Source organism: Arachis ipaensis, chromosome B9 (assembly GCF_059453495.1).
Source record: "Arachis ipaensis isolate K30076 ecotype BB chromosome B9, ASM5945349v1, whole genome shotgun sequence".
NCBI classification, from domain to species: domain Eukaryota; kingdom Viridiplantae; phylum Streptophyta; class Magnoliopsida; order Fabales; family Fabaceae; genus Arachis; species Arachis ipaensis.
In genome coordinates this window covers 151059608-151073867 of record NC_142444.1, presented here as the reverse complement: position 1 = coordinate 151073867, position 14260 = coordinate 151059608, and the positions used below count along the sequence as shown (strand labels likewise).

General features: G+C 46.1%; 3 protein-coding genes and 1 pseudogene across 3 annotated transcripts; 2 read left to right on the top strand and 2 right to left on the bottom strand.

Moving 5' to 3' along the window:
• The first annotated feature begins 1002 nt into the window (after nt 1-1002).
• LOC107619366 (geraniol 8-hydroxylase) lies at nt 1003-4200 on the top strand. The gene is made up of 2 exons (XM_016321637.3): nt 1003-1956; nt 3513-4200. The coding sequence occupies exons 1-2, from the start codon at nt 1003-1005 to the stop codon at nt 4122-4124; spliced, it is 1566 nt and encodes a 521-aa protein (XP_016177123.2). The 3' UTR covers nt 4125-4200.
• Nucleotides 4201-5816: 1616 nt separating this feature from the next.
• LOC148546804 (uncharacterized) lies at nt 5817-7639 on the top strand (annotated as a pseudogene).
• Nucleotides 7640-9456: 1817 nt separating this feature from the next.
• Nucleotides 9457-9861, bottom strand: LOC148546803 (uncharacterized). Its single transcript, XM_088499371.1, has one exon. It carries the CDS (start codon nt 9859-9861, stop codon nt 9457-9459), a length of 405 nt encoding a protein of 134 aa, XP_088355497.1.
• Nucleotides 9862-11792: 1931 nt separating this feature from the next.
• On the bottom strand, nt 11793-12920 carry LOC107616315 (uncharacterized). Its single transcript, XM_016318288.2, has one exon. It carries the CDS (start codon nt 12918-12920, stop codon nt 11793-11795), a length of 1128 nt encoding a protein of 375 aa, XP_016173774.2.
• Between the last annotated feature and the right edge of the window lie 1340 nt (nt 12921-14260).

The following is a 14260-nucleotide window of genomic DNA, read 5'->3' as shown; positions in this document are numbered from 1 at the left end:
TGTCTATCACCTCTCTAATTTTCTCCCCGAGTCTTTTTCCAACCTGAATAGTTTTGAACTGCTCAGACAGACACCAGAATTGGATCAGATTGGAAAACAAGTAATGCTTTTCTGGTCCTGTTCATCCGATTCAACCCATCTTCTCACATGCAAGATATAATCCTTAAAGAGTCAAGGAGATCCTTCTTAACTTCTAAGAACATCAAGATCATTCTCAAAGAAGAATTAGAATTGATTAGGACCTCTCTCAATCGATTAGAACCCCTCCGGTTTACCCTATATCACCCTTAGGGTATTGTTAATTGTGCCAATTGAAAACACCTTATCTGCAAAGAGTCTTCCCTAGAGACTCTTAATACAAGCCTCCAACTCCTGAGAATAATCTTCCATTTCCAATACCACAATATCCTTCTCATCCTCCTCACTACCTAGATCAATTTTAGAGTTTCTCCCTTCACCAAAATTCATATTGGATTGAGAATGCTAATTGAGGAAAAGTTGATTATAAGGTAACGAAAAGTAGAAGTACAAATTATTGTAATCGAAGAAGAAGATAGAAATAGAAAAATAAAAAAGAGGTTAAAAAAATCCAAACTCTAAACAGAGTACTGATAAAACCCTAGCAGAGCACTGGTAAAACCCTAACAGAGCACTAACAAAGAGTACATTAACAACTTTATAGTTTTATGGAAAATGCTATTTACACACCAAAATTAGTTATTAAAATCAGCCACCAATATATTTATGTATAAATACATGTGTAGTTTAATTTATTTTCAATATATATTTATATTTCAACATTTTTTTTATACTAATAACTGACTTTGATGACTAATTTTAGTATACACGTATCATAATCCTAATTTTATATACAGGTAAAAATTCAAATATATAAAATTAATAATTAAAACTTATTAAATAATAATTTAATTAAATTTATTAAATTATTTAACCATCCTCAATTATTAATTCCATAAAAAACTATCGACATCTTTCTACTGTATGTACAAGTATATTAAGGAAGCAACAAGAAACTGGCTGGGATCCCACAATATAGAATTGAGTATGGAGCTCCACATCTTGCTCTTACTTATCACACTCTCTCTACTCCCCACCATCATCCTCCGCCGCAGACAAAAGAATCGCCCACCTGGTCCACCCGGCCTACCTATCATCGGAAACCTCCACCAACTCGGCCCAAAACCACACGCCACTCTCTCCACTCTTTCCAAAACCTACGGCCCCCTCATGTCTCTTCAACTAGGCTCCGTCACCGTTGTCATCGCCTCCTCGCCCTCCGCCGCCCAAGAAATCCTCCAAAAGCACGATAGCTCCTTCTCCGACCGCCCAATCCCGGACGCCATCACCGCTCAGCCCAACGTCCTCGACACCCTGGCCTGGTCCCCCGGCGGTCCAAGGTGGCGCAGCCGGCGCCGTCTATGCACGACGAAGATCTTCACCGCCCAGCGCCTCGACCTTCTCCAGCACCTCCGGCAGCACAAGGTGCAGCAGCTCGTGCAACACCTCCACCAGAAATCTGCCGCAAGAACGCCAGTGAACATCGGGGATCTGGCCTTCGCCACCATGCTGAACCTTGTGTCGAACACGGTGTTCTCGGAGGACGTGGTGGACCCGGAGTTCAAGAGCGCGGGGGAGTTCAAGGAGGTGGTGTGGCGGATCATGGAGGACGCCGGGAAGGTGAACGCGTCGGATTATTTTCCGGCGGTGAAGTGGTTGGACTTGCAGGGAATAAAGCGGCACGTGAGAGTTTCATATTTGAGGATTCATAAACTGTTCGATGAAATGATAGGGAAGCGCGTGAGCTACAGAGACACTTGCGCTGCGCGTGGTGATGACTTCTTGGATGTGTTACTTGATCATTGCCAGCACCACCAACACGATGATAGCGAGGATTCCGATCCTCTCACTATCGATAACATCAAGCCTATGCTGTTGGTAATCAATCTCATTCTTTTTTCTTTTTTATTTTATTATATATCACAACAACAAAAAATATCTCTAAGGTTATATAAGTATTATTCAACAAAATTATTCGTATTCTATCTCCTTTGCAGCTTTGCTCATCAGTATTTAATTTGATTTTGTTAAGTACTAAAATATTTTTAATAGGGACTAAAGAACTAAAAATAATGTTAGAATATATATAAATTGAGTTCTCTGCTAGGGAGACAATGACTTATAACTATTCGAGTATTAGAGATAATAAACATCATTTTTTAGTTCACCAAAGATCGAATTCTTGACCTTTCGAATCTAGAACTCTAATACCATGTCATGATATCATTCATCCCAAAAAATTCAGCCGATGAAAAAATGTAACATTAATAATTATATCTCTAATATTTTCTAAACTTTTATTATGTACATTGTACAAATATTCTATTAACTCTTGATATAAATTTCAAAGAATTCTACTTATTACCAAATCGGAAACTACGCGGCTTAATTCTGGCCAAAGACGTAACTTTCTCCTTTTTTTTTTACCAAAGATATGAGACTCGAATTCACAACCTCAATTCTTAATTGAGTATGTGGAGACGATGACATTTGAGCTATTACTCATTGACGACGTAACTTTCTCCTTTATCTTATTATATACATAACTATGTTATTTTATATAAAATCAGTCAAAGCAGGTCGTCATCATTGCCATCAATAATCTTTTCATCAGGTTTCTTGTTGGGAGTGGTTTTTCTAATATCTAAGAGTAAAGATAATAGAGGAGGTTAGATTTGGTTGTTGGGAGTGGTTTTTCTAATATCTAAGAGTAAAGATAATAGAGGAGGTTAGATTTGGTCCAACCCCCATGATGTATTACAAATTAACGTAAACTTTTGAGTGAGACTAAACAAAATAAATAATAAGTAGGATTTTGATAAAGACCCGTAAAAAATTTTTTTGTAAAAATATTTATATGTCGTATTATTATTGGATATATTAATAAATCAATTATTTTTAAATTTTTTAAAAAACTAAAATAAAGTTGATTTTTTTGTAACAATAACAATAAACCTAATTATTATCAGATCCGATCTAACTGACTAATTTACATAACTCACTGGATCATAGTTTTTTTTTTAAAACAAAAATTAAGAATATATTTATCTTTTTATCAAAAAATTTAAACATGAATCTAGGATCAAATCAAGTCAAATAATAATAGTGCAAACAACGGGATTTATTATTATTGTTATAATAAACCGATTTTGTTTTGGTTTATTAAAAAATAAATTATTAACTAATTTAATAAAGATGTCCAATAATATCATAACACTTGTAAACGCCTTTGAAAAAAAGGCATTTTTAATATCTTTATCCAAGTGTTCTCCAACTAATAAACGTTGTGCAGATGGTTGAAAACAAGTTCTTTTTGCTATTTTTTCAACAACAATAAATATCATTGACAATATTATTCTTCGTCGTTTTCTACAACCACAAAATTAAAAAGATCATGGATGCGGTAATAAAAAATGTAACACCAAATTAAACAGGATTTGTTCATTGCGGGAAGTGACACTTCAGGATCAACAATAGAATGGGCAATGGCAGAGCTTCTACACAACCCAGAAACAATGCAAAAAGCAAGAAAGGAACTCAACCAAGTAATTGGAACCACCAACAATGAAGTCAAGGAATCAGACATCCCTAAACTTGAATACATCCAAGCAATAGTCAAAGAAACTCTAAGGCTTCATCCACCAGTGCCCCTTCTCTTGCCTTATGTCGCCGGAAACGACGTCGAAGTAGGTGGCTACACCATTCACAAGGGTGACCAAGTTCTCATCAATGCATGGTCTATAGGAAGAGACCCTCAGTTCTGGGATGATCCAATGGTTTTTCAGCCCGAGAGATTTCTCGGGTCGAAAATAGATTTCAAAGGGAGGGATTTCGAGTTCTTGCCATTTGGCGCCGGAAGAAGGATCTGCCCTGGATTGGCCCTTGCCAACAGGATGATTACTTTGGCGGTGGCTGCCTTGGTCCATTCATTTGAATGGAAACTTCCAGAGGGTGTCACCCCTGAAAGTCTTGACATGACTGAGCAGTATGGAATAACATTGAAGAGACTTAGTCCTCTTTGTGCCCTTCCAATTTCTGTATATTAAATGACTACTCACATGAATTGTCTTTTTGCATATGCCATAAACGAAAACTGTTAGATAATTTGATATATTTAATTAAGTTATTATTTAATAATTTTTTATTATCATTTTTATAAGAAGACAACTTTTCATGTGAGTAGTTTTTGTTATGTAATTATATATATGAAGTAGTTTGCAAGACAAGGATTTGGTGAATACTATGTGTTATGTGTATATGAATTTTATTATGATGGTTGTTTATGATAGTAATAATTTTTGCTACAAGAGCATGTGATTGGAAGGGTAGTTATTATATGCTTGGGGAACTAATTAAAACCAAAAAACTTTTATTGAAAATGGCAATATACAATTATATTAGAATCATTTTACATCCTCACATAATCAAATTAAAGCAGTGACATAGATAATCTATACAACTTTGGTGATATTTTTCTTCTTGCAACACAACTGGAGTGCGCAAAGAAAAAAGGAATAAAGAACAACACAACTTTGAGGATGAAAGTTGTTCGTTATCTGGGGTTTTTGGGTGATCGGGTTGTCGACAGAAGGTGATAAGGAGATGATGAGAGGTTCCGAGCGAGCGCGGAGCGAGTGCTGGTAACGTCGGAGAGCGAACGGAATGAGGGAGTGGCCACCTGCAAGGACACTCCGACGATCAAGTCAGAGTCCGTACTGAGGGTGGCAGGGTTAGGTAAGGATGTGACGTACCTTGGGGGAGAGCTGTCCTCTCCCCTTATATAGCGTGCTGGGTGGGCCTAGTGATGGCCTGACCCATTGGTGGAGAGTTTGAGCTGTCACTTTCCACGCGTGCGGGTCGTCCGTACTGGGGGGTCGGTACCTTGGGTGCCGTCCCTGGGGGTTCCGACCCGGCTGGTGGCGCAGCTGTGATGTGGTTGGATTCTGGGTCGGTTATGGCTAACCGACCCGAAGGGATCCGTTAGGATTTCTTGGGCTTGGGTGGGGCGGTTCCTCGATCCGGCGGCTTCTTGGGCTGGACCGTCATTCCGTAACAGTGCCCCCAATGCGTCAGCCTCGAGGTTCGAGATTCGTGGCTAGGCGCGTTTGTCGTGAGCTTTTCCTTTTCTCGGCAGTTCGTGGGCGACGCTTTGTTTTTCTTCCCGTTTGGTCGCTTCGATTTTCGTGCCGCTTTTTTGGTTTTTGCGCTGAGCATTAAATGCCCGTCGCTTTGTTGTTTTGAAATTTTGGGTGAAATGGCAGTTATGCCCCTGCCTTTTAGGTGCTCCTCCTCGGCGGTTACGCTTTGCTTCTTTTATTTTTATTTCGTAACCCCCACTCCTCTCTTTCACTACTCTTCCTTTCTTCTCCGCAAGTTCTTTAGTGCTGCTGCCTCTTCTGTTCATACTGCTGTTGTTGCTTGAAGCATCTTGCTCTTTGCTTTCTTTGCAATCTCCTGTTTCTTCTAGTAAGTTTTCATGATTCTTCCCCTATTTCGATTGTTGCTTTATTTCTGGTGCTTTTGCTTTGTTACATGCTTAGGTCTTTGGCGTTTCTTATTTGTTTTTTCTTTTTAGAGGGGGTGCCACTAGGTTTTTTCTTGGTTTCGTTTGCATTTCTGGGTTTTTCCTGGGTTTCGTTTGCATTTCTGGGTTTAGGGGGAGATTCGTATTTTTCTCTTTCTTGTTTTGAGGGTTTCCGACTTCCTGTGTTGACTTTAGTGGTGCCCCCAATGTAGGTATGGACGATCGTCTTGCTTCTTCGAGCCAGGCCCAGCGCCCCCTGGCTGACTTCGTCGACCACTATGCTTGGGTTTCCTCTGATGTGAAGGATACCCCTTCCAAGGTGACTATGGAAGGGCTCCAGAAGTTACGGCAAGCTGGACTCTTATGTGAGGGGGGGAGGGTCCTGAGGAGGCGCTCTACCAGGTCTTTGTCCCTGCTGCTCGTGAGCGTGTGTGCATAAGAATTTGGCTTCCCCGACAGTTGTTGATTGGCTGTGGGTTTACGAGCCCATGTTCACGACTTTGGGGCTTCGTCTACCTTTTTCCTCTTTTGTCATGGGCTTGCTGAATCGCTGCGATGTTGCGCCGTCGCAACTTCATCCGAATAGCTGGGCTTCTATTCGGTGCTTTGAAATGGTCTACGAGTTTCTCGAGCTTCCGCTCTCAGTAAACGTCTTTCTTTACCTCTTCCTGCTCACGAACCCTTCTAGCCAGGGGAAGGCTAAGAAGGGTTATATGTCTTTTAGGGCCCAACAGGGGCGTAGGATTTTTGGTCTTTTTGAGGACTCTTTTCACGGGTTTAAATCTACCTTTTTTAAGGTTAGACCGGTAGAAAGGCATCATCCTTTTTGGCTCTCGGCTGAGGGAGCTCGGCTGATCCCGACCTACTGGAGTTTTGGTGCGGGATCTGATTATCTTATAAAGGTGTCTTATGACTGGTTGAATAAGGAGGATCGTAGCATTGCTAACATTCTGTTGACTATTTTTGGTGAAAAGAATCTTAATCCTCGTTTGCTAATGGGAGACCGGAAAGCCGGTCGGTCGTATGTTGGTGGGTTATCTCTTCCTTGTACTTCTTGTGTTTTTCTTTTCTTATCTATTGACGTCTTTCCTTTCTCCTTTGTTCGCAGTTTCTATGGCTGGTGGGAAGAAGACTTTAGCTGACTTGATGAGTCTCATTAAGGGAAATGAAGAGGGTGAGGGTGACTCTCCATCGAATCCTTCAGCGGGCCAAGGGCAGGAGAAGGTTGGTGAGACCGGGGAGGCCGGAGGTCAGGCAGCCGAGACCGGCCCGGTTCACCAGGGAGATGCTGTCCCCTCCGAGAAGGTTGAGGAGGTTTCTGATGTGGGGGTGGAGATTTTTGAAGAAGATTTTGGTGATGATGAACTGAGACTTGTGGGAAATGTTAAGAAGAGAAAACGGGACACCGGCAAGGCCCTTTCTGTTATGGAGAAGAACTTCGATGCCGGGGGCTTCATCGAGTCTCAATTGCTCCCCGGCACCGAGGAGTTTTTCCATGAGGTCGACCTCTCCGGGCAGGCTAGGTGGATTTATCGTAGTCTCCTTCGCGCTGCTGCTATCGCCAAGAAGGTTGAACCTGTCTTGGGTAGCTATCACGCCATGGAGGTGAAGCTTAGGAACTCCCAAAAGGATTTGACGGATTCACGATCCCGGGAGGAGTCTCTAAAAACCAAGTTGTCTGATTGTTAAAAGAAAGCTGAGGAGGATGCTAAGGAGATTAACAGGCTGGTGGATCGGGATATGGCTTTAATGAAGGATCTGAATGCCTCTCGTGGTGAGACTGCAGCCGTGAAGAAAAGGGTTGAGGAATTGGAAGAGAAGTTGAAGTTGTCTGAGAGTTCGGCGAAGGCGGCTGCTCGGGAGGTAGCGGCCTTAAAGAAGAGAAACAAAGATCTTGCTAAGGGAGCTCGTGATGCCGTTAAGCTGACCGAGGAGGGGATTAAGTTACAGGTGACGGTGCTGGCTCCCGACCTTGATCTCTCTCAGGTTGGCGCGATGAAGACTGTGGAAGGCGGGAAGATTGTTGACATCTTTTGATTTATTAGGATCTAACCTTTGTTTTATTTTGTAATGTTCATCATTTTAGGCCTGCTGGTGGGCGCCTTTTAGTTGTATTTGAACACTTCTTTGTGCTTGTTTTTGTTGGATTTTATTCGGGCCGTCGTGGCCATTGCTTTTTATTCCGTATGTTCGGGCCGTCATGGCTTTTTTGCTTCAATCCGTTTATTATCGTATTTGTTTTTCTTTGAGCCGTTTTTTGCTTTTGGTCCCTTATGGTTCTCGGGGTGATCAGTCCCGGGTCACCGTTAGGTCGACCGTTTCACGCTGCATTTTATTTGAGACTCGGGATAGAATGAACTTGCAAAAGATAAGCTTATCATATTGTTAGACAAAGGAATTTGTAATGCATAAACAAATTTAAACAAATGAGGGTATTCACATAAAGCATAAAAGAAATCGTAAAAGCGGAACATGGGAATGGGGGTTGGGGTCACGTTGGCCGCCCCTTCTTACGAGTAGAACCTTCTGAGGTTCGCCATGTTCCATGTCCTCGGTACTTCATTCCCATTCAACCTTTCTAGCTTGTAGCTCCCTTTGCCGAGGACTTCTTTTACTCTGTAAGGTCCTTCCCAGTTTGCGGCTAGCTTGCCTTCTCCTGGTGTCGGGGGACCTATGTCGTTTCGTCGTAGGACCAGGTCGCCTTCTCCCAGGTTTCTTTTCAGTACTTTGCCATTGTATCTGAGGGCCACTCTCTGCTTGATTGCTGTTTCTGCCAGGTGCGCCATTTGCCTTGTCTCGTCGGTTAGGTATTTTTCAACGGCCTCGCTACCCCCACCAAGGAGCAGCCTCGGACTCGGTTCCCCGATCTCGACTGGGATGACAGCGTCGACCCCGTATGTGAGTCGGAAAGGGGTTTTTCCGGTGGATGACTGGGGGGTGGTCCTGTACGACCATAGTACTGGGGCTAGTTCTTCTGCCCATGAGCCATTTTTCCCCTCGAGTCGTTTTTTCAACCCCTTTAGGATAACTTTGTTGGCTGCTTCAACTTGGCTGTTGGTTTGAGGGTGTTCGACTGAGGAGAACTTTTGCTTGATCCCTAGTCCTTCCAAGAATCCTTTGAACTTTTTGTCGGTGAACTGGGTCCCGTTGTCCGATATGATGGTTTCCGGTATCCCGAACCTTGTGACCACTTGTTTCCACATGAACTTTTGGCAGTTCGTTGCGGATATGCTGGCTAGTGGTTCTTCTTCTACCCACTTGGTGAAGTAATCTATGGCTACTATTAAGTACTTCACCTGCCCAGGTCCTGGGGGAAATGGGCCCAGGAGGTCGACTCCCCACTGGGCGAAAGGTCGGGGGGCCAACATTAGGTTGAGTTCCTCGGGAGGTGCTTTGTGGAAGTTGGCATTCTCCTGGCATTTTTTACATTTCTTTACGAATTCCTGAGCATCTGTCATCATGGTGGGCCAGTAGTATCCCGCCCTGATGATTTTCCTTGCTAGAGATCTTCCCCCGATGTGGTGACCACAACACCCCTCGTGTACCTCCCTCAGGACGTAGTCTGTCTGGTCGGGGCGCAGGCACTTTAATAGTGGTTGGTAGAGCCCTCGCTTGTACAGCTGTCCCTGTATGATCGTGTACTTGGGGGCTTCTCTCTTGATAAATTCCGCCTCTTTTTGGTTGGGAGGTGCTTCTGCATGCTCTAGATATCGGGAGATCGGGTCTAACCATGAGGGCAGGTTTGGTGCTTGGGTTGCGCACATGATGATCGCAGGTTCTGTTGCCAGCCCTTGGATCAGAGATCTGTTCCTCGTGCCGGGTTTAGTGCTTGCGAGCTTGGAGAGGAGGTCGGCTCAGGCGTTCCTTTCTCTGGGAACATGCTGGATTGTTACTTCCTCGAAGCCTTTGCATAGTTCTTTTACTTTTTCCAAGTATTTCTGTAGCAGTGCGTCCCTGGCCTGGTAGCTGCCGTTTACTTGGGAAGTGACGACTTGGGAGTCGCTATTGACTTCCAACCTTGATGCTCTGACTTCTTTGGCTAGCATCAGTCCTCCTATCAAGGCTTCATACTCGGCTTGGTTGTTGGAGACTGGAAATTCAAATTTGATAGATTGCTCGAAGGCTATGCCAGCCGAGTTTTCGAGGATTATTCCAACTCCTCCGAACGTTTGATTGGATGCTCTGTCAACATGGAGCTTCCACCGTGTGTTCGGTATGTCGGGTGCTTCCCCTGTGACCTCTACGAGGAAGTCGGCCATGGCTTGGGCTTTGATTGCTTACCTTGGTTCATACTGCAAGTCGTATTGGGATAGCTCCACTGCCCATGCCATCATCCTTCCCGCCAGGTCGGGTTTCTGGAGGACTTGTCGGATGGCTTGGTCGGTCCTTAGGATGATTGTGTGCCCTTGGAAATATTGTTTCAGCCTTCTTGATGAAATTAGTAGGGCATAGGCTAGCTTCTCCAGCTTTGTGTACCTTGTCTCTGCCCCTTGAAGCATTTTGCTGATGAAGTATACTGGTCGTTGGGTCTTATCTTCCTCTCTGACTAGTACTGCGGCCATTGCTTGCGTGGTCACGGCCAAGTAGAGGTATAGGGGCTCATCTTTCCCGAGTTTGCTGAGTATGGGAGGTTCCGAGAGTATCCTTTTAAAGTGCTTGAATGCCTCTTCGCACTCCTGGGTCCATTCAAAGGTGATTCCTTTCTTCATTAGGTTAAAGAACGGGGTGGCCCTTTCCGCAGATGCTCCGAGGAACCGAGGTAGGGCTGTGAGCTTCCCGGTCAGCCGTTGTACGTCTTTGATGCACCCAGGACTTGTCATTTTGAGAACGGCTTCGCACTTATCCGGGTTGGCTTCTACTCCTCTCTGGGTTATCATGTACCCTAGGAATTTTCCCGCTTCCATGGCGAATGCGCATTTGAGCGGATTGAGTCGCATTTTGTATCTCCTTAGCGCCTCAAAGACGGCCTGGAGGTCTTTTATCAGTTGGCCTGGTTCTGCCGTTTTTACGAATATATCGTCGACATATACCTCTACCGTCTTGCCGATGAGGTCGTGGAAGACTCTGCTCATCAATCTCTGGTAGGTGGCCTCTGCGTTCTTTAGTCCAAAGGGCATTACTTTGTAGCAGTAGGTGCCCCCTGGGGTTATAAACGCAGTTTTGTCCTCGTCAGGTCGGCGCATCGGGATTTGATTGTATCCGGAATAGGCATCCATGAAGCTGAGAAACCGATATCCCGCTGCCGAGTCTACGAGAGTGTCGATGTTGGGGAGGGGAAAAGAGTCCTTGGGACATGCTTTATTCAGGTCGGAGTAGTCTACGAACATCCTCCATTTCCCGCTGGCTTTCCTGACCAAGACAACATTGGACAGCCATGTCGAGTAATCGAGTTCCTTGATGAACCCTGCTTCTAGCAGCCCTGTTGTTTGCTTAGCGACTTCCTCAGCTCTTTCCTGCGACATCTTCCTTCTTCGCTAGGCTACCGGTTTGGCACCGGGTTTTATGGCTAGCCGGTGAGACATGACTTCGGGGTCCAACCCCGGCATATCTGATGGGGTCCATGCGAAGAGGTCACTGTTTGCCATTACGACTTCCATGAGGGGGCCTTTTAGTTCGTGGGGAAGATTCCTGTTAATGAAGGTGAATTGCTCTACCGACTTCCCTATCTGAAATTTCTCCATGTCTCCCTCTGGTTCAGGTCTTGGTTTGTCCTCTATTCGGGCGTCCAGGTTTGCTAGGAACACGCCAGCTACTTTTTTGGACTCCTTTCTTAAGGAGAGGCTGGCGTTGTCGCAAGCGACTGCCGTTTCTAGGTCTCCCCTTATGGAACCAACCATTCCCTTGTCCGTTATGAACTTCATTGTTAGGAACTTGGTGCATATTACAGCTGAGAACTCGTTAATGATTTTCCTCCCTAGGATGATGTTATAGGCAGTGGAGTCTCTAAGGACTACGAAATCTGCCATAACCGATCTCCTGGCATCGCCAGTTCCTAAGCTGATTGGGAGGGAGATCGTCCCGTCGGGCTTGATAAAATTGTCGCCGAGTCCCATGACTCCATGTTAGTGATTTTGGAGGTCGGATTCCTTGAATCCCATGGCGTCGAAGACGTTTCTGAATAGGATATTTGAGTCGGCTCCCGTGTCGACGAGGATGCGCTTGACCAGTCCCGTTCCGATCATTGCTGTGACTACCATGGGAGGGGGGTTCTCGGGAAGGTCATTGAACCATTTGTCTTCTGGGCCAAATGATATGGTGGGGAACTTCCTGCTGGCAGTGGGGCTCTCTGTTGAGATGGAGAGCACCCGGGAATCCTTCCTTGTTGCTGATTTGGACTGGGGGGGGGGGGGCTATCTCGTCCGACCACGACGTTAACCACAAAGGCTGGGGGGTTGTTGGCGTCCCCTGGAGGTTCTTGTCTTGGCTTGACAGCCCGGTTCCGGTCTTCCTTCGAGCGCTCTCTTTCCCGTCTCCTCGGCTCCCTAATGAGCCGGGAGAACTCGTTTAGTTTCCCCTCCCTGATGGCTTGTTCCAAGGCATCTTTGAGGTCAAAGCAGTCCTGGGTCTTGTGACCAAACCCTTTGTGGTAATCGCAATAAAGGCTTTTGTTGCCTCCCGTTCTCTCCTTCAGGGGTCTTGGTCTGGATAGGATTCCTTTGTCTGCAATCTGCTGGTAGACCTCTACTATGGGCGCCGTGAGTGGCGTGTAGTTCGTGAATCTCCCTACCCGTGGTTGCTTGGTTAGTTTGTTTGGGGTGCTGTCTCTAGGAGCTTCCTTGTACCTTTCAGTCTGGTGCGCATGCCGAGGTGGCGAGTTGGGTGGCTGCCGTTTATTGGCCGCCACAACCTGGCTAACCTCTTCGTCATTGATATACTCCTTGGCTATGCTTTGGATTTCTTGCATGGTCCATACAGGTTTGGTTGTTAGGTGTTTCCTAAAGTCCTCATTCAATAGGCCATTCGTTAGGCATAGGCTAGCGACCGAGTCCGTGAGGCCGTCGATTTCCAGGCACTCGTCGTTAAACCTGTCCAGGAACTTCCTGGTCGGCTCGCCGGGTTTCTGGGTGACCCCTAACAGGTTGATCGGGTGTTTCGCCTTTGTTATGCGCGTCGTGAACCGTGCTAGAAACTTCTTGGAGATGTCTGCGAAGGTCGTGATGGATCCTTGTGGGAGGGTGTTGAACCACCGGATTGCCGGGTCGGCCAGTGTTACAGGAAACGCCCGGCATCTGGCTGCGTCGCCTACTCCTTCCAGATTCATTCTTGCTTCGAAAGCCGTGACATGTTCCTGGGGATCCTTGGTCCCATCATACCTCATGTCCGTTGGCTTGTCGAAGTTTCTCGGGAGCCAGACCTTGAGGATTGAGGGATGAAAAGGGGTTGCCCCTATGATGATGGGGTTTTCTCGATTACGGTCCTCCTCTTTCTGGGACCCCCAACGGCCTTCCGACTTGCTTCGGGTTGGTCTGGAGGTCGCTTGTGTGTGTGTCTCTTCGCGCCTTGTTAGGCTTCTTGCTTGGCTGTTGTGTACATGGGAGGGGGGGTGGGTGCGGGCCTAGGACTGGCTAGCGCCGCCGTGCGAGTGGCCGGCGTTTCCCTGGGATTGGTCCCTTGTCGCCAACTCCCGCTCCAAGTTCCGAACCCTGTGTCTGAGTTCTTGCATGATCTTGGCGCTGTCGGCTCCTGTCCCACCAAAAGGACGGCGCCTCTCGGGGGTCTGGGTATACATTTGGTTGGGCTGAACGGACAGCCTCGGGTGCTCGGCGTTCCGGGCCGTCGAGCTTGCTCTGCTCAGACGGGCTCCGCCACCTTCGCGGAGCTCCTCCGAGGTGATGCGCCGCTCCATGTCTGCGTCGGGATCCCCACAGACGGCGCCAATGTTCGTTACCTGGGGTTCTCGGGTGATCGGGTTGTCGACAGAAGGTGATAAGGAGAGGAGGAGAGGTCCCGAGCGAGCGCGGAGCGAGTGCTGGTAACGTCAGAGGGCGAACGGATGAGGGGGTGGCCACCTACAAAGACACTCCGACGATCAAGTCAGAGTCCGTACTGAGGGTGGCAGGGTTAGGTAAGGATGTGACATACCTTCGGGGAAGAGCTGTCCTCTCCCCTTATATAGCGTGCTGGGTGGGCCTAGTGATGACCTGGCCCATTGGTGGAGAGTTTGAGCTGTCACTTTCCACGCGTGCGGGTCGTCCGTACTGGGGGGTCGGTACCTCGGGTGCCGTCCCTGGGGGTTTCGATCCGGCTGGTGGCGCAGCTGTGATGTGGTTGGATTCTGGGTCGGTTATGGCTAACCGATCCGAAAGGATCCGTTAGGATTTCTTGGACTTGGGTGGGGCAGTGCCCCGATCCGGCGGTTTTTTGGGCTGGACCGTCAGTCCGTAACAAAAGTCATGGTCATTCCCCAACTTACATGTCGCTCTAAATGGCAGTGCATGAACCATACATCTGATTATTCAAGAAAACAAATTAATTAAAAATGAACATACAGAAATCAAATTAATAATTAGCAATAAGTAATTTAATTTCTACCTGATTTTTGGTCTGAAATCTGATGGCTACCCAACCATTTTTAGGTGCAGAGCCACTGTATTCTGATAAGGAGGATCAACGAGATTATACTTGAAAGGATCTTTAATTTGTCTTTATTATAATTTC

Coding starts and splice junctions, on each gene's coding strand:
- LOC107619366 (XM_016321637.3), top strand. CDS start 1,003: ATGTACAAGTATATTAAGGAAGCAACAAGAAACTGGCTGGGATCCCAC. Junction 1,957..3,512: donor ACATCAAGCCTATGCTGTTG/GTAATCAATCTC, acceptor CAAATTAAACAG/GATTTGTTCATTGCGGGAAG.
- LOC148546803 (XM_088499371.1), bottom strand. CDS start 9,861: ATGGCCGACTTCCTCGTAGAGGTCACAGGGGAAGCACCCGACATACCG.
- LOC107616315 (XM_016318288.2), bottom strand. CDS start 12,920: ATGAGGTATGATGGGACCAAGGATCCCCAGGAACATGTCACGGCTTTC.